We start from the raw sequence: 20,035 nt of genomic DNA, 5'->3' as shown, positions 1-20,035 counted from the left end.
AAACTATTTTCCTTTAATTTATTCCATTTATTTGGATTGTTCCAAAATGAAACTTTTTTTCTTCTCAACGAGTGAACCAAGAAGCAGTGCGTGTTAATAAGTTAGTATTCATTTTCTGTTTTGATGGTAAAATTAATAATTTATTTGGTAGGACATGCATTGACCAACTGTCGTACTTACTACAGTTTTTTTTTTGCGTATTTAAGTAATAGGCAAGGGTAAAAAGGTTATCATGTTGTTGGGGAAATGTAAAAATAGCACGAATGCATTAATTTGTGATAAAGAAAAAAATGTTGCGGTAGTAGATTGGATTCAATGAGAGGCAATTTGAGGAACATTAAAGAGAGATTTGTCATCGATTACTGGGCAAGTCGATTTTTTTTTCGTAAGACACTTGTTGAAAATTTTGTTATTTGTTACTTAGATTCATCCAATTGGATGATATTGATTCTCCTTGTCTCACGCGGTTTTTTTGAAATTCACATAGTTCACGTCGATATTGAATCCGTAACGCATCATGTCATTCAACAAATTTACTCCTTTGTAAAATAAACAATTCTGTGCGAATGCTGATCTCATTAAGGGCAACCTCAGTTCGTTTTCGCTTCTCAGTAAGGCCGCTCCAAATGAAAATCAAAAATAAACTCCAAATTTTTTTAAAATAAAATGGGGGGGCGTTAAATAATATTTTTGATTTTTTTTACTATTTACTTTGAAATTTGCTTATTTAAAATAGATTTCAGAATATTTCATATTAAAAATTAAAGAAAAAAAAAATTTCATAAAAAATAACTGTCAAAAAATTAAAAAAAAAAATTAATAATTTTATGAAAAATATTTTTAGAGAAGAAAATTTATGATAAAATTGAAAATTTTTTGGAAATTTTCTTGAAAAATTATGAAAATACACCCAAAAACGGTCATTTTTGATTAAATTTTTAACTTTTTTTTTTATTTTGCCCCCATTTAAATTTAAAAAATTCTGGACTTTTTTTTTGATTTTCATTTGGACCGACCTAAATACGGTTGAAAGTCTTTCACATATTTCAGGTTTATTGACAGATAATTCGGCAACATTTGATTCTTCATTTTGGTGACAAAGTCCTTGTGCTTCTGTAGTTTGTCGTTTTAATAGTTTTAGACTGTTTTCGATAAATTACGATTTGATGTTCTTTTGGTTTCTTCCTTTTAACTTTTATTCTTACCTTTTTGGATTAAATTTGTTGAATTTCTGAAATAAAAAAAATTATCAAAAAATGAAAGTTCAAACAAAAATTTTTACCTGATTAACGATTATTTCCTATCCCCCAAAGTCTCATTATCTTTCGTTAAAAGGGCTTCCGTTCATCATATTCTTGCCTTTTTCCAGCCTTTTCTTCGTTTTACAACCACTAAATGTTACTTTATTGGCATTTAATGCCTTTATTAGAGCAAAACATTCGACTTCCCCTGTTTCGAAACAACAGCAGCTGCAGATCTATCCATTAAAAGGGTATTTTATAAACATTCATACATAAATAATAATAGCGCTGTGTACATATTTGCTGTGTTGTATTGGTAGCTGCCTCTTTTTTGGTAGCTTTGAGGAGATAATTCTCTCTCGCAGGATAACGAAACTATTTTCTCTTGTCCCAACAACTACTCTTGTTTCTCTTTTTCATTGTACATGAATTATATGAGAGAGCATTTTTTGCACCTCCAACGTTTTTTTTGCATAGATAGTGCGTTATCGTAGCTGTTTTAGCATAAATAAAGGCATCAACAAATATTTGTCCGCTTTTTTATTATTATTATTATGAGCTGTTTGTTTATTTGTTTTTCTGCTCGACATCAGTTAGGCGGTCAATAATCATTACAACCGTATTTGTGCCCGTAAAAACTTTGTGATCAACTGTTAATAAACTTTCGAGATTAGTTTTTTTTGTCAAGGACAAAAAATGGCGCCGCCCGGCATTTTCTAAGAATTTTTGATTAATCACATCTGCCAAAAAACAAATAAACACAAAAATTGTTAAAAAAAAAAAAATAGAAAATTATCTGCTAATTGACGAAAATCGAAAAAAAAACTCATTTGTTTCCACGGAGCAAAACAAAAAAAAAAGATTGAAATCAGTCATCTGTTTATTTTATTCACTTTCTGGCACGCCACATAATCACAGAAAAACGACATTTAATTATAACGCCGCCGCGCGCGATGATGCTGATGAACAACATTGTACGTGGCGAGCATGGCAAAACAACAAGTACCGGGCGCGAGATTTTCTCTCTTTCTCTCGCCCTAACAAACAACAAAAAAAAGTTTATAAATAAGTAACGACACTAATTACATTTTATTTATTTTTTAAAAATACTTTTCATTTAAATGTTATGTCGATGGTATTTTTAAAATATTTTTACACAAAGTATATTAATAATATTTTTAAAATTTTTAAGTTTTTTTTTTGATGTTGTCACGTTGATGTCGTTCTTTGATTATTTTTAAAAATAGTTAAGATTAAAAAAAAAGTTTGAGGTTGTTGGAATATTTGAGCGCATTTCGATTTTTATATTTTCAAGAAAATTTTTTGACTTATGACTTAAGCTTAAGTTTGACTTAAGTCAAATTAATTGATTTAATTTACGATTTATTTTTTAAAAATTAAAAAAAATCTTTAAATTTGGTTGAAAATCCAAAAAATATTTTAATTTATTAAACTTAAGCTTAAGTCAAACATCAATTGAGTCAAAATATTTTTAAAAATTTTAAGTCAAAAGTTGAAGCTTAGTTTCATGATCTTGCAAAAAGTGCAAAATTTTATGGCTTAAACTTAAGCTTACAAAATTTTAACTTAAGCTATAACTTAAGAATATATTTCTTTAAAAGGCTTATGACTTAATCTAAATTTTAGAAAAAATTAAAAATAGGCAAAAATTATATTTTTTTGAATTTTCAAAAAAAATTTTAAATATTTAAAAAAATCGTAAATAAAATATTTTTTTTTGACTTGACTTAACTTAACTAACTTAAGAAAATTTTAACTTTAAGTCATAAATTTTTGAAAAAAAAATATATTGAGAATTTTAAATCTTACCTTAAAAAAATATCCTCTACTCCTCTTTGTGAATTCTTCTTCATTATTTTATATTTTTAATCACTGAAAGACAAAAAAACCGTCCAAAATAGCACTTTAACTACAAAACTCGAAACGCCTTTCAAATTAACTGAAAAGAACAGTTGATTGATCAAAAAAACTGATTAATTCAAAAAATGAAAAATTTAAAGCACGTGTCAATTTTTTTTGCAATTTTCACCGTCATCGAATTCCGTTAACCTATTAATAGTCCGCCTACGTGATGAAATTTTAATTTAACTAAACAAAACTTTTTCCCGTTGCCACGTCATTCGGATTCCCAAAAACTATCCTAAAAATAGCACTTGAGGGTGTGTGTTTATTAATAAGCAATCTCAAATAAATCATTCGGAAAAATAAATTTCCCTTTCTGACATTTTTATTGAACACTTTTTACACACGCTACTGAACAAAAAATTACGTCACACCTTGAAACGAAACAGAAAAAGTAAAGTTCATTTCCCTTGAGTAAAAATATTTTTCTGGTTTTTCCATGTGTCGCGTTGTATGTGACAAAAATCAATTTTCACGCGATTTTCGCACCCAGCTTTGTAATTTAGTTGCATTCTCTGCCGATCAAAAACATCTCAAGTAATTAATTTGAGCAATCGTACGAAACAAGCAGTATTAAATGCATAATTTATTTCGACCCGAAACACGTTTCAATTTATTAATAAATTTTATTTGCCCATAGACGTTACGACTTTATACCTGAAAACAGTAAATTTTGATTATTTTTCGTAATAATAATAAATAATTACATCAAAACTCATTAAAATAATTTTAGCACATTAAAGTATTAATTGCCAGACACTTGTTGGTGCTTTTTTCTGCATTTGTGTGGGATATTTTTAGCAAAATTATCTTGTATCTTGTACAACATGAATTTTCAATGTTTCGACATTAGCAGCGAAGAAAATTAAGTTTTTAAGGGTTTTCAATAATTTTGTCCTTGTCATAAATTAAATATCTTCGAATGATCAAGTTAAAGGTGAATTGAATGTGGATCAAGAGACGGGGATTGAGGCTAATCCCAATTTGTTTATTTATTTACTTTAATTGTCATCAGGGGGAAAAAAGTGAGTGTCAATGTGTGTGGCCTCGAAAATGAATCGATCAAGTCATGTTTTAGGTTTGTTTTGCGCTATTGTTGTTGATTTGTTTTGTTTTTTTGGCAAAATTTTATTTTAATTTGTGAAAATTTTTTTATTAAAAATTATTGACTTTTAAAATTTTTAGATAATTTAAGATAATTAATAATAATTAATTATCTGATAATTAATTAATAATTTATTTTATTTTAATTTAATTTAATAATAAAAGTTATTTAAATTAATTATTTTATAAATAATAAATTAATTAAATTTTATTTTTATTTAATTTATGAAATTTTATTTTTTTTTAAATTTATGATATTTAAAATATCAATTAAATTTAAATTAATTGTTACACAATTTTAAATTAAATAAATTTGAGAAAATAACTTTTTTATTAAAAATTTAATTCACAGAAAAATTTTTTTTTCAAACAGAAATATTTATTAAATAATTTTTTTACAAATTTAATGAATATTTCTGTTAAAAAAAAAATATTTTTTTCTGTGAATTTAATTTAAATAAAATATTTTTTTTTATTGAATTATTATTTTTATATATGAATTAAAATTTTATTAAAAAATAATTTTCTTAAATTTATTTAATTATTTTTTTTTAATTAACACCATGTGAAAATTAATTTAAATTTAATATTTTTAACATCATAAATTAAATAAATTAAAAATTTTTTTTAAAATTTATTTAATAAAATTTTCTTAAAAAATTTGTTATTCTTACCTCAAATTATTTATTTACGGAAAAATTGTCAAAATCGCAAAAACTACCAATTACGTCATTAAATCGCAGTAAACAACCGCCGATCGAATCAAATCAACTAATTTTTTCCGTCTGTCCTCCTCCTCAACATTTTTCTACCAATTTATTTTTCGTTTATATTTTCGCAGTTATTTTGTTGGAACTCTCATCTACGATTTTTTTTATGTTAAAAAAAAAGCAAAATCATGCAACACACGGCTTCGTCGTCGCTTATAGTTTGTCGGCACAAAATGAAAACGATTTTAATCTTGTTTAAAGTGTGACTGACTATAATTATATTTATTTCTTACATTTCCACATTCCTTTGAAGAAAATTTTTTCTGAACACCTAAATGTACTTAAAAGGGGTGAACGATTAATTTATGGAGTGAAAATGTAGAAAAAAAAGAAGGATTTAGGTTGATAAGAAGTTATTTCCTGCTGTGAAACATAAATTAGTTAACCGCATTCTAATTAGATGTTATTTTTAAATTTTATCATGATTTTTACATTTTTTCTTGAATTTTTAGATTTTCATGGTTTTCAATAATTTTCTTAAAATTTAATTTAAAAAAATAATAAAATAATTTATTAAAATGAATAATTATTTATTTAACAATATTTTTTTAGTTAAATAAGAAAAATTATTTAGTATTAAAATATTTAAAAAAATTAAATTAAATAAAAAAATAAAATAAATAAATGTTTTAATAATTAAAAATAATATTAAATTAATATATTTTTAATTTAATAATTTAATTTAATAAATTTTTAATTTAATTTATTTTTTTAATTTAATTAATTAAAATACATTATCGTTAATTCAATAAATATTTTAAATTAAATTTTAAAAATAACCCAAAACAAATTTTTAATTTAATTGAATTTAATTAATTAAAACAAATTATTTTATATAAATTAAAAAATTAAATTAAATAATTTTTTTATTCTTAATTTAATTAATTAAAATAAATTATTTTAATTAAAATTAAAAAAAAAATATTTAAAAAATAAAATATTAAAAAATAAAAAAAATATTATTTTATGAAAAAAATAAAAAAAAAATCTAAAAAATTCAAGTCATCGAAAAAAAAACCCCAAGACAGGTGCAATAGTTGACTTGACATCACAAGGACAAGCCCCATAACAAATGGTGTCTTAATCGATAAAAAACATCGTTCCAATCAATTTTCAATTCAATTAGTCTGTTGCTCTTCAACGTTCACTTCAACTCAAAACAAACAAAGTTGTGATAAATTACTTTTGGCACTCACTTCACACGGGTAATTTTTTCATTATTTAACAGTTGAGCATTTCTCTCTGTGTTTGGTCAAGTCATGCGGAAAGCACGAAGCTGATGAAATCAGGTCAAAACATCAAAAATTTTACATGAACTGTAATGACACATCTGCTTCGAAAGAAGAAATTCATCCATTTTTTAACTTTTTTTTTTACGGAAAAGATGTTTACTACAAAAATTGTCATTGAGCAACCGAGACCTGATATAAATATATATTGACACATGTTCAACATTCCTTCGTTCTTTGTACCTTTTATTATTTTTTGTTTTATTTTTTTTGTTCTGTAACTGAGCGCTCGCTGAGACCGAGAGAAAATAATAAAAACATTTTATCATTGTAGTTGAAACGCATGCGCCTCACACGGATCGTCAAATTAATGCGAAAGATAGGGAAAAAATATGAAAAATCTTCTCTTTTGTTTTATTTTATTTTTTTTTCTGCACATTTCCGACTGAATTTTATGACATTTACGTTCATTTGTTTTTAATTAAAATTCTGTTACGTTGTGTAAACTTTAAATGAGACGCCCGGTGGTTTGTAAATATTTGTGATATCTCTATCAGCGTCGAAAAAAGAAAAACAGGAAGCACGTTCTCATGTTAAAGTGTTTGAGAAGAAATTATTCATATTTGAATATTCAGCAGGGGACTTGAAAAAGTAACTCTCTTGCGATTTTCTTTACATTTTTCTCAAACGCACGCCTGATTATTCCACGAAATCTATTCAATTATTCTCTTTTTTTCAGCTATTTTATTCGTTTGAAGTTTTGTTCGTTCACGTAACTGCAATATTTCGATTTTATTACCTCATTGAAATTCCAAGTCAGATGGAAATGCTTATTTAATAGTGAGTTTTTCCAATTTTCGCAGTAGTTCATCAAAAAAAGATTTATGAAAATGACAAAGTTTTAATCCGTTTATTCAGGCATGCTCATAATTTTCACCTTTCGAGAAAAAAAAACGAATGAAGATAGTAAAGGAGTGTAAAAATTGTTACTCTTGAGCGCATTTTTGATGTTCGAATTGTTTGTAATTTGAAAATTATTTAAAAAAAAAAAATCTACGATAAACATTTAAAAAAATAAATAAATAAATTAATTAATTTTAAAATTTAATTCTAATTTATTTGTTTTTCAATTTTAAAATATATTATTTTTTTTATTTCAGTTAAATTTTATTTTTTAAAAATTATTTTTTTTTATTATCTTTACATAATTTAATTTTGTTTTAAATTAAATTATTTTTTTATTTAATTTTTTTGTTTTAAATTCTTTTTATTTTAAACCGAAATTTTATTTTTTAAATTTATTTATTTTTTTTTTTTTTGATTAATTTTTAGCTTGAATTTAAATTATTTTTATTTTAAATTATATTTTTTATTTAATTAAAATTAAATTTATTATTTTTTCTAATTTATTATTTTTTTTTTAAATTTAATTAATTACAAGCTTTAATTTTAATTCAATTTAATTTTTTTTTAATTTTTTTTTTCGATAAAATTTTATTTTAAATTCAATGTCAAAATTTAAAAAATACTTCTGACAGACAGACTGACTGAAAAAAAAAGATGATACATTGAAAACTTACCTATAAAACTGCTCAAAGCGCTATTTACAACTCCCTTATCTGACCTAATTATATAATTGCGACCAATTCTCCTTCTTCTTTGCTTCTTTTGCCATGTCGTTGTTACACCCAAAAAAAATTTCCAAAAAAGCAATATCGGTTTGATGGGTTGCGGTTCGCACCAATTCACACGAAACAAGTTCCAAGAGAGACGAACGAAAATGGACAGACACGCACCATTTTTAATAACAATGAAGAAAAGAAGAAGGATACCGTCAAACTTTTTTCTTTTTTCTTCGTTGTTGTAAAATGTATTGATCAAGTTGCAGCAGAAGTTCGTGTTGTTCTTTCATTTTTTGTTATTATTGTTCTTGGAGGTTCTTTAACTTTCGGAATAATAAAAAAAAATAAATTATAACAACTCTTTGTAACCTGCGTTCCTCATGTATAATAAATTCGTGATTGAGCCTTCTGTTCACTGGCTAATGAATAATAAAATGGTGCAATGTGTCGTGTTTTTATGAGTAGAAGCAGTTTGTATCGTTTAATTTAGCATCAAAAAGCCAAGTTGAAGTTATTTATTAGACGCATGGGAATTTCTTGGGGTATTTAAACAACCTACAAGTCTAACAAATATTTTTTTTCGTTTAAAAAATGTAAAAAATGGAGACGTCTGGTTGATTGTTTTTTTTTACCGCATTTCGAAGAAAAAATGCGGTAATAAGCTCGATTTGTTTTAATTATTAAAAAAAATGCTAATGAACTTTTATTTTCTTTTTTATCTTTAAAGGTCGTCCTCGTCTTTATACTTAGTATAGCATCCTTAATTATATATTTCATTGATGCATCTAATGAAGAGGTTGAAAGATGTCAAAAATGGAATCACAATATAACACAACAAATTGATCTAGCGTTCAATATATTTTTTATGGTCTACTATTTTATACGAGTAAGTACTTTTCATTTTATTTTTAAAAATAATTTTTAACCCGTTAATTATTTTTTTATTAAAAAATTTAAATTTAAAAAAAATTGAATAAATCAAAATTATTTTAAATTAAATATTAAATTCTTAATATATATTGGCGAAAAAAATATTTAATTTAAAATAATTTTTTAAATATCAAAATTAAAAAAAAAATAATTATTTGTTTAAAAAAAAATTATTTAAATTTATTTAAATAATTATTTTTTTAAATTTTGATATTTAAAAAATTATTTGAAATTAAATATTTTTTTTCGCCAATTGAGATATAAAATTAAATTAAATTTAATAATTTATTAAATTAAAATATTTAAAAAAAAATTAAACTATTAATTTAATAAAAAATTGTAATTATAAAATTTAATTTTTAATTAAATAAGTTTAAAATTTAAATAAGTTTTAAAATTAATTTTTGAAAAAATACGAAATGTCTTTAATTTAAAAAAAAATATAAATAATTTTATAAATGATTAAATAATTTCGATAAATTAATTAAATTTTATTAAATACAAAATTATTAAATAATTTTTATTTTTTTCAAAACTTTTACTAAAAATTAATAAAATATATCAACATTTTTTGAATTTTTTTTTATTAAAATAAAAAAATAAGATGATTGAACGGCCTAAAATTCTTTTTATAAATTATGATTTAATAAAAATATTAAAGGTCAAACATCTATTGTCCCACATAATATCCAAAAATTTTCATTACCCAAAAAAAAAACTTTAAATTAGATTGTCACTTTGAAAATTTATGTAATTCAATTAAGTACGTTCCTCAGCTAAAAAGATACCAAAAGCCAAAAATAAAGACAGAGGTGTGAAAAAGATGAAAATCTTAAATTTTATCTTCAAAAACATCTCTGACACAAAACACACGAAAAATGCCATCGACGGAGGAAGTGTAATCATTTTGTCATAAAATCAGTGAAGCGAATTTTCCTCGAACATTTTTTGGTCTCATTCAGTGTATAGATCAAAGTCTTTTAAAATTAATTTAACGTACTTTGTGTCTCTTGTGTATTTTTATGGAAATTGTTTCGGGATATTGGCAAAAAAAAAATGTTGGCGTCTTTCGTCGTTTGACCTTTAAAAGAATCATAAAACGTTCGATAACTTACTGTCTTTCTTCTTGTTCCATCTTTTTTCTTTCACAGTTTATAGCGGCGTCAGATAAACTTTGGTTTATGTTAGAAATGTACAGTTTTGTAGATTATTTTACGATACCCCCGTCCTTCGTATCCATATACTTAGATCGTACATGGATCGGTAAGTGTTATTTTTTGCTTCTTGCTTTTCTTTTGAGAAATGTGATGATTTGTCACGTTTCGAGATAAAATAATAATATTTACGTTTTTTTAACAGATTTTAAAGAAAAAAAAATTCAAAATGTGAACTGGGGCAAATTTTTAAAAAGTGCCTTGGGATTAAAAAAATAATTTGGATTGAGTTAAAATTCTTTAAAAAGAAAATTGCGACCCAAAAGAAATTTAAAAATGCTAACTGGGTCAAAATTTTTAAATTTTTTACTCAAAATATTTTAAAATGTCAACTGGGGTAAAATTTGAAAATACATTTTGGGATTGTTTATAAGTATTCAGACTGAGAAAAATATATTCAAATAGAAAATTTTGACCCAAAACAATTTTTTTAAATTATCGCCCAATGCAAATTTTTACTTTAAACATTTAAAAATGCTAACTGGGGCAAAATTTTTAATTTTTTAGTTTTTGGGATAATTAAAGTACTTAAAATGATAAAAAAAAATTAAAATTTCGTACTAATTTTCATATTTTAGAAAGTTTTTATCCCAATGGAAAATTATCGCCTAATGCACATTTTATAAATTTTTGCCCAATGCACATTTTTTTGAATTTTTCATTCAAAACATTTAAAAATGTCAACTGGGGCAAAAATTTTAAATGATTTACCCTTATGATGAAAAGAGACCCTTATGGGAAATTTTGACCTAATGCAAATTTTTTAAAATTTTGACCCAATGTACATTTTGAAAATTTTTGGCCTATGCAAATTTTAAATTTAAAAACTTTAAAAATGCGTTAAAAATTAAAATTTAAGAAAATAAAAACTAATCATTGATCTTTTACCCTTCAGGTCTACGTTTCCTTCGTGCATTACGTCTTATGACAGTTCCCGATATCTTGCAATATCTCAATATCCTCAAGACATCCAGTTCGATTCGACTGGCGCAACTTGTCTCCATCTTCATATCGGTGTGGTTGACAGCTGCCGGCATCATTCACCTGCTGGAAAACTCGGGCGATCCGCTGGAGTTTAACAATCCGCAACAATTATCGTACTGGACATGTGTCTACTTCTTAATCGTAACAATGTCAACGGTAGGCTATGGCGATGTCTATTGCGAAACAGTCTTGGGTCGCACATTTCTCGTGTTCTTCTTACTTGTCGGCTTGGTAAGTGTCACTTTCCCTCTTTTACAATTTTTTTTCTTACTGAAAACTAATAAAAATGTTTATGGCGCGCGCAAACGTTCATTTCGTGATTAATCATCGTCAAGCGAATTTGTGTGACAAATCGCGAAAAATGTAAATATATATATGAGAAAATAGTGAAAATCGAAAAAAAAAATTTTTTTTTTTTGTAAATAAGATGAGATGTCAGCATCTTGTCGTATGGTGTCACGCGTCTCAGCAGTCAACTAAATAAAATGACAAATAATAATGGAATAATATTTCTTATTTCGAAATCTATAGCATTTCGTATATATGATGAAATATATGGAAAAAATTGTTATTGTAATTTTTTTTTTTAAATATTTTTTTATTATGCTGAATATTTTTTATTTTTAATTATATTGATTATTATTGCGCTTTTGCAATATTATATTATATATATTCGCTTCTCTTGTCATTTTTATTAATTTTTAATTTATTTATTTTAAAAATATATATTTCCTATATATGTTATCAATCTTGGCTAATGAATGATTCGAAAATTATTAAAATTATAAAAAAAAAATAAAAAAATTTTTTTTTAGAAAAAAAAAATAATTTAATTAAAAAAAGAGAAGAAAATAATTATTTTTAATTTTTTTTTTAATTAAAAAAAATATATATTAAAAAAAAGTATAAAAAGCTTATTCTTATTAGTTGTATGAATTGTGTCTTGCGCCATCATCTGTTTTTGATCACTGCATTCACACACGAATTGTTAATTAATTAATAATTATATTTATTTATGCACCGAAACTACTAACCGAAAGTTTTTAGATTATTATTATTATAAAAAAAACTCCTTGTCAGCTGATAAAAAAAATAAAAGTTTCGCGTATCATCATCAATATCACAAAAAATAAAACTTTTATAAGAAAAATTTCGAGAGGAGAAAAGAAAAACTTATTTCAGCTTTTTTTTTCTTATTTATTATTTCAAGTGGAAATCGTTTTCATTTCCCTCAAGCACGATTTGATTTAAATTTATATATGTTTGCTCGTTCTCCGTAATAAAAAAAAAAGTTTCGAAAAAGTCATTAAATTTTTTTTAAAACTTTTTTTTTTGCGAGACGATCGATCATTTTTTTTCTTATTTTGATCAATTTGTTCATATTTTTATTTATAATTTATAGCATCATGCATGGTATATTTATTTTTGATTTTTACTCGTCTTCCCTTCTTCCATGAAAAAATAAAATATATGTTTTAACTCACAGCTAATAGATTATTTATTTATAATTAAAAATTAATTAATTAGAGAGTTTGTAGACTCAATTTATTATTTTATATATGATAAAATATAGATTAGCTATATTATTATTTTTTAATTAATTAAATAATTAATTTAATAGCTAAAAGTCTCTATGAAGCTTTTAATGAATATACATTAATTATACGAAAAATGTTTGATGTTGTACGCTTTTTATAAGAAAAAAAAAATACGAAAAGACAAAAAAAATATTTTTGTTGTACAAATTGATGTTTGTCACGTTTCAACAATCAATAAGTAAAATATATATTTATACAGTGTACAATTTCTGCTTCTTCGATTACCAAACACAGAAAAAAAATCGTAAACCTCCTTTTTTAATCTTATTAAGAATCCTGTAAAAATTCCGCCTAAATAAACAATAAAATATACAAAAAAGTACATTCCCAAGTAAGCATATATAACATATATAATTTATAGGCAATGTTTGCTAGCAGTATACCCGAAATTATTGAACTTGTTGGTAGTGGTTCAAAATACGGCGGTGAATTGAAACGAGAACACGGAAAAAGGTTAGCAAAAGTTATGAAAGTGTTACAAGGAAAAAAATACAAATTATACAAAAAATACAAATTTTTACAAAAAATTATTTTTTTTAATATATAATTATTTTTTTTATACAAATTAATATTAAAAATATAAAAAAATATTTTTTCACATTTTTTTTAATTTTAAATATTTAAAAAATATTTTTAATGGGTTTTGATGCAAAATATACACACAAACACATTACATAATACACACATCATACATACATACATTTTAAATAAAAATAACACAAATACGTGAAAATACTGAAAAATTAAAATTAACACTTTTTCTGATGTTCTTTGGATGAAGGGGTTTTATGCAACAAAAGTTTTTAGTAAATTCAGTAGAAACCTTAATTTTTTTATTTATTTTGTTCGTTTTTAAATTTTAAATGTTAGTGTTTATCTTTTTTATTATTACTACATAAATTATATTATATGATAGTATGTTGCATTTTCAATCGGTGTTGATAATAAATGAATAATTAATAAATAAATTAGTTATTATATATCATATATGAGCAAAAATCAAAGAGAAACGAGAATTGCTAAGAGTTGTTTCATTTCATGAAATATGCATCCTGCTATTTATTTATAAACATATATATTGAATTGGTAGTAGTTAATGGTGTTGCTATTATTATTATCTTATCATTATAAAGAAAACATTTTTTTTTATTTTAATGAAAAAAAAAATAAATAAAAAATTGTTTTCTTTTAATTTCATCTTAAAAAATTGGATTTTCATTAAATTTTTTAAAATATATATTTTTAATTATAATTTTGCTATTTTTAGAATTTTTTATATTTTTTTGTTAAAATAACATTGAACAACGTAAGAAATATATAGTTATTAACTAATAATTTATAAACATTATTTTTAAAGGAAAATTATTATCATGACACATAAATGGTTAATAGTTTATGATAATAAATAAAAAAAATATAAAGGAAACAATAACAAGCACATATGTTATACAATTGTAGGTATAGTGGCACAAATATAATATTTATGTTTATGATATAACATCGAGTGTTCTCTCAAAAAAAAAAAAATCATCCAGGAAAAAGAAAATCGTGACAAAATTAGTGTGAATGCTACTAACGTTAAAAATTATAATAAAATTTTTAATTATTATTAATAATATAAACAAAATTTATTATTTTAATTTTTTTTATAATATTAACTTTTTTTTTATTATTATATAATATTATTATTATTATTGACAATCATGCACTAAAAATATTATTTGAATTATTTTTAATTTTTTAATAAATCTCTGACATATATATTTAACATTTTTATAACTTTTTTTAAAAAAAATAATATATTAAAAAATAATTATTAATAACAAATGAAAAGAAACAGCTCTAAAAATTTTTAAATATATATTTTTAAAAATTTGTTAGGTTTTTTTATAAAAGTTACAAAACCTAACAAATATATTTTTTTATTTTTTATTGTACCGTACAACACACATACACAAGTTATTTCCTTTTCCAAAAAAAAAGTTAAAAAAAAATAATATTAAAATATATATTTATTAAAAAAAAGACAAAATTGTAGTTAATATACATATATCTCTTACGTTGTTTGTACATTTTTAGCTTATTATATAAATGTAGAATGACATGACTTTTGTTTCTTTATTATTAAAAAATATATCAAGTAATTTTTTTAAATTATATTTTTTTTATGTCTTTCGTCTAATTTCTTAGTTAAAATGTCCCCCAACCGCAGATAAAATTTTTCTCGTGAGTGTCCCTCGTTGTCTGGTCACAATTAATCATCAAAAAATATATGATTTTATTTTTAACCATCAAAATTCCCATTTTAAATTATGGTTTGCATTTTACCTTAAATATCATTTATTTATTTATTTTTTCTTGTCTTATGTTATGAAAAAAAAAATATTATTTATTTTTAAACATAATTATGACAAGGATTATAAAAAAAGAAAAGTACAGAAAATTTATGGCAATGTATGTGCAAGAAGAAAAGGGTTTAATGTGTAAAGAAAGTGACATAAATAAAAAAAAAATAAATGCAGAAATCGGAAGACGAAGAAGAATGGTGTTAGCAAGTGTGGCTAAATATTTAAAAAAAAATAATAATAAAAAAAAAGAAAATGTTGATTATTATACATAAATATATTTTTTTACACCCCAAAAAAAATATTAGTTGCAAACTGTATATTGTTTATTATTAATTGTATATGATACATAGGCGGTGTTTGCCAGTTGGATACCAGAAATTACTGAACTAGCTGCCCAGAGGAATAAATATGGCGGAAAATACAATAAGGATCTTAGAAAAAGGTACACAGAATGTACCATATAAATAATATACAAGAGCTATAATTTTTAATTTTCTTCCTTTTTAATATTTAATTTATAATTTTTTTTTATTATTAATTACCAAAACATTAATAAATTAATAATAATATTAAACTATATATTTAAATTAAAAAAAATAATAAACAAGCAAAATACTACCCTCTATTTATTTATAATATTAATTTTATTATACATACAAAAACACACACATTAGATTTTAACTTTTTTTATTATTAATTATAATAATATTATTACATACATTAGAAGTGCATAAAATAACAAAAAATTAAAAAACAACAAAAAAATCTACGCATTCGAAAAATATTTTCTTTTTCCTGTTTGATTTTTGTATATATATATAAAACATATATTTAAAATATATTGTACGCTACAAGATGCTGCGAGCGACTGCAAGTTATTGTTTTACATTTTTTCATACATTTATATATAAATTTATACAAATCAAATAAATTTTTATAATGCTTACACAAAATTTTTAATATTAATAAAAATTTGCTAAAATTTATAAATAAATATTTTTTATACAAAGTATAGAATTAGAATAGCGCATTACTTTACATGCTTTAAAACGCGCGAATAAAAATTATAGTTTTCATAAAAAAAAAACATCACGCAAAAATATATGTTGTTGCATGATGACACTAATGAGGCAAACACATGAGTAACATATAGACGAGAAATGTCTTAAATATAATTTCTGATTTTGTGCCAATTTTCCGCTGCTCTATAATTATACAATACAAATCCATATATCTAAACGGAAAATTTCATGCCAAAAACAAAAAACATTGTAAAAAAAATTACCGATCGAGTGTCGACCACTTTTTACATTGTATACGCGTTATAAATGCACTAATGCAAAAACAAGCAAAAAAAAAACTGAATAATTATAAATTTAAGCGGTCTCATGTGAATGGAAGAAGCGCAATTTAAAATTATATCTATAAAGTGTCATATTGTTAGAAAAAAAGCGGCACATCTAAAACTGCACCAACATTAACAGCAGCAACAACAACAACTATAGAGCAAACCAAAAACTGTCGAAATGTTGTTTTGCATAATCAATATCAGTATCAATATTTTATGTGGTTGAACACGCCAATCAGTTGAATATCATAGACAAATTTTCGCTCTCTCTATCGCTCTCGAAACGACGTCGCGACGCGCGCGTAAAAAAAACGTTCATTCAATATTATAAATTAAATTTGTTCCTTTTTCATTATATAGCTGATGATGATGATGACCTAGATATATTTTATTATAATTTTCGTACTATAAGAAAGCTTAGAATAAAAATTTATTTGATTTGTCAAATTATAAAATACAAAAAAAAAATTATAGAAATTTTATAAAATATGTCAATTAATAAGAAAATTTTAAAAAATAATTTTAAAAAAATATTAAAGAAAAGAGAAAATATATTTTCTTACGTTTTTCAATGCTTTTTATACAAAATGCTTATTTTTTCATTAAACTTAGTAGATTTTTTAACATAAATACTAAAATGTTAAAAAATCAATAAAACATCATGAGTTAAAAAATAATAGACAATTAATTAATTAAGAGTTTGGTATTTTGCAAAATATATATAAATTATTATGTATAATAATAGTTAGTAAATTAGCCAGTTCAAGCACAGTTGAGTTCATTAAATTCACGTAGAAGAGTTTATAATTGTCAGGTAGTTTGCTTTGTTCATTTATTTAGAAAGTTTGGAATTTTTAATGCTTATCCACACTCCCCCAGCCTCATGTTTGCCCGCCCATGCCTTAAAATTTTAATTATTAATCATTTCATTTATTTTTTTAATAATTAACAATTTATTTTTTTGCACATTTCATGATTTCCATTCATTCATTCATTTTATGAAAGTTTATGATAATGAAAAATAAAAAAAAAAGTTCAAGACACTATTTTAAAAAAATATATTAATCTCGCACGTGTTTCATGCACTTGTTAACAAAATTTGTATACGATTTGGGAGATTTTCAAAAAAATATAAAAAAAATATTAAAATCAGGAAATGAAAAGTGTATTCAACTCATAAATCTAACCGCACACCGTTTATATGGTTTCACACAAGTTTTTTTTCGTACGGAACGTGATGTGTGTTTCAAAAGTTTAGAATGTTTAGCGTTGTTTTTGGATATGTGAATGTGACTAACCTCACAAGCAAAATGAAAGTAAACGATGGCGTAGACATGATAATTTTAAGATAATATAGTTAAGGTTTATTGATGATGCGAAAGTGAGGTCCTCTTAGATGATTAAAAAGAAGTTCAAACGTGCAGCTTTGTACTATTAACTTGAGGATGACTTATGGATGGATTTTCGAAGTAAAGTTTTAAAATACGAAATTTTGGATCTTTTAAGGGATTTTAAACTAAAGCCGTGAAGATCAAAGGACTTATAATAACGATCCTGATATAAGACGCCCAAGTAAAAATCGAGGTCGTTCGTGAAGACTTAAAACTGATTTATGAACGATATACCTTTGAACAAACTTGACACAGCCCATATTGAAAAAGAAGACGATGTAGAATATAAAAGACTAATGGAAACATAATAACGAAACCTTGCATCCTACCTGGATGCAAAACTAAGAAACCAATTAAGATTTCCATATGGACAACTTTTTTTGAATATATGAATTGTTCTTATAGAGAACTCCTCTATCTTATTCATAGCAGTCGAACACACTTTTTGATCGATCAACTTCTGTTTGGATTTCCGTTTAACTATAAAGGGTTCAATTAAATTCCTTTCTTACCATTTCAGCTCTTCGTTAAAAATAAGAACAATGAGGTCAGAGGCTTCCAACCAAAAAACATTCGTATAACGGTTTTCGGTTTTGTCTCTGAACCGTCTATTTAAAAGTAAAAGAAAGCTGAAGTACAAGAATTTAATACCAAGGCTCGGATGGCTGAATTTTATTGACTCAATAGAATTAAACTAACTAGATTTTTTGATATAAAGAGCTAAAAAATTTTTTTAGAAATTATCAGAAGAAAATTTACAGCTTGGTTGATAAAATCTCAAATGAGAAACCAAATTTTCTGAAGAGAAATCTTTCGTTCATGTTTACGTCAAATACTTAAGATGTAAGTTACAACCCTCAACTTAACAGTACAGAGCTACACGTTTGACCTGTAAACCAAAATAAATACCTGTCGTCGATATTTCGATGTAATGCAAATAATGTACGTTTATTTATTTTGCATTAGATCAAATATCGAAGAAAAAAATTAATATTAACGAAACCAATTTTACAAGTGATTTATTTATATTAATGATTGTTTTCTCTATTTTTCCTTTCTTAATTATTTTTACAAAAAAAAATATATGAAAAATAATTTCTAACACACTTGTCATCATCACTACTACTACTACCTTGGAATGAAATGAAAAACATGGTTTGCTCCCCGATTTGTTGATTCCCCGACATGTTTATAAAAAAATATATATTATAAATAAAACACAAACCAAAAATATATATAAAAAACACACACGATAAAATTAGGCGATATTTGCTAGTTGCATACCAGAGATAATAGACTTGATTGGAACACGACCTAAATACGGGGGTACACTGAAAAATGAAAGGGGTCGAAGGTGAGAATTGATATATAATAAAAATAAGATTAAATAAAAAAAATATACAACATACATAAGTTTAATTAATATAACAAATTAAAAGTTACACCTGCTCATCTAAAACTATATCTCTTTGTACTACTTCTACTAAAACTAATAATTAATTCTTTCATTTTCCAAATGATATTTAATTTTTTTCTTTTTTGTATTAACATATAACATATAAAAATAATAATTTTATATATAATAATAAAATATATATATATTATCTGTTTGTATTCCTGTCTTTCTGTCTTGTTGTACATTCTGTCAACTAACTATACATTCTCTTATTATATTAACCAAGACAATAAATAAATAATATAGTCGACCAAAAAAAATATACATTACAAAAACACAACATTTTTTAATACTATACATTTCATTTATTATACATAACTACATTAATGTTGTAAATTTTATGTTTCATATATATTTATTTGTATGTTTTATATATATTTGATGTTTCTTTTTTTTATCGTATTGTATTCTTATATTTTTTTGTATACTTATTACATTATTATTATATATTTTGTGTGGTCAATGTCATTGTCCTGTATAAATTTTTGAAATACACAAACAAACGACAATCACAACCAAATATAATAATTTATGAATATAGGTATAGAAATGTATAAACATTAAAACATAGTCCATTAAAGTTATAATAATAATATATAGGATAGTAAAAAAAAACTATCTCTATCTCTCTGACGTTTTTTAGCCCCTGTGTAACTTTGTAACGTTTCTGTATGTAGAAAAATTGTAAATCTTTAATGTTGTGAAGTAAAATGTAACAATCCAATAAAATCATGGATTTTCTTCATCATATACTATATTATATATGATACATATAGTCAACCTACATATAGTTAGATGAACCTTTTTTCCAATTTCTACATACATGTTCATTAACTATATAATAAATATATAGAAAAAAATCGTTTATTATAGAATA

The 20,035-nt window shown here is 23.7% G+C and overlaps 2 protein-coding genes across 22 annotated transcripts in view; one reads left to right on the top strand and one right to left on the bottom strand.

Moving 5' to 3' along the window:
• LOC134836089 (thioredoxin domain-containing protein 9) overlaps window positions 1-20,035 on the bottom strand; it is a 358,198-nt gene that overhangs the window by 50,191 nt on the left and 287,972 nt on the right. The window lies entirely within an intron of this gene.
• LOC134834932 (calcium-activated potassium channel slowpoke) overlaps window positions 1-20,035 on the top strand; it is a 54,448-nt gene that overhangs the window by 3,241 nt on the left and 31,172 nt on the right. For 9 of the 21 annotated variants that reach the window (XM_063849757.1, XM_063849761.1, XM_063849760.1 and 6 more), the window contains exons 3-6: window positions 8,617-8,775; window positions 9,971-10,082; window positions 10,929-11,248; window positions 15,314-15,405. In XM_063849757.1, coding sequence (XP_063705827.1) covers window positions 8,617-8,775; window positions 9,971-10,082; window positions 10,929-11,248; window positions 15,314-15,405 — 683 coding nt within the window. Of the gene's footprint in view, window positions 1-8,616; window positions 8,776-9,970; window positions 10,083-10,928; window positions 11,249-12,976; window positions 13,069-15,313; window positions 15,406-18,964; window positions 19,057-20,035 lie in introns of all 21 variants that reach the window. The other 12 variants (XM_063849740.1, XM_063849747.1, XM_063849753.1 and 9 more) reach the window with 2 other exon arrangements.

This window comes from Culicoides brevitarsis, chromosome 3, assembly GCF_036172545.1.
Source record: "Culicoides brevitarsis isolate CSIRO-B50_1 chromosome 3, AGI_CSIRO_Cbre_v1, whole genome shotgun sequence".
Classification (NCBI taxonomy): domain Eukaryota; kingdom Metazoa; phylum Arthropoda; class Insecta; order Diptera; family Ceratopogonidae; genus Culicoides; species Culicoides brevitarsis.
Note: the sequence above shows the minus strand (reverse complement) of the source record. Positions and strands in the feature narration are given on the sequence as shown.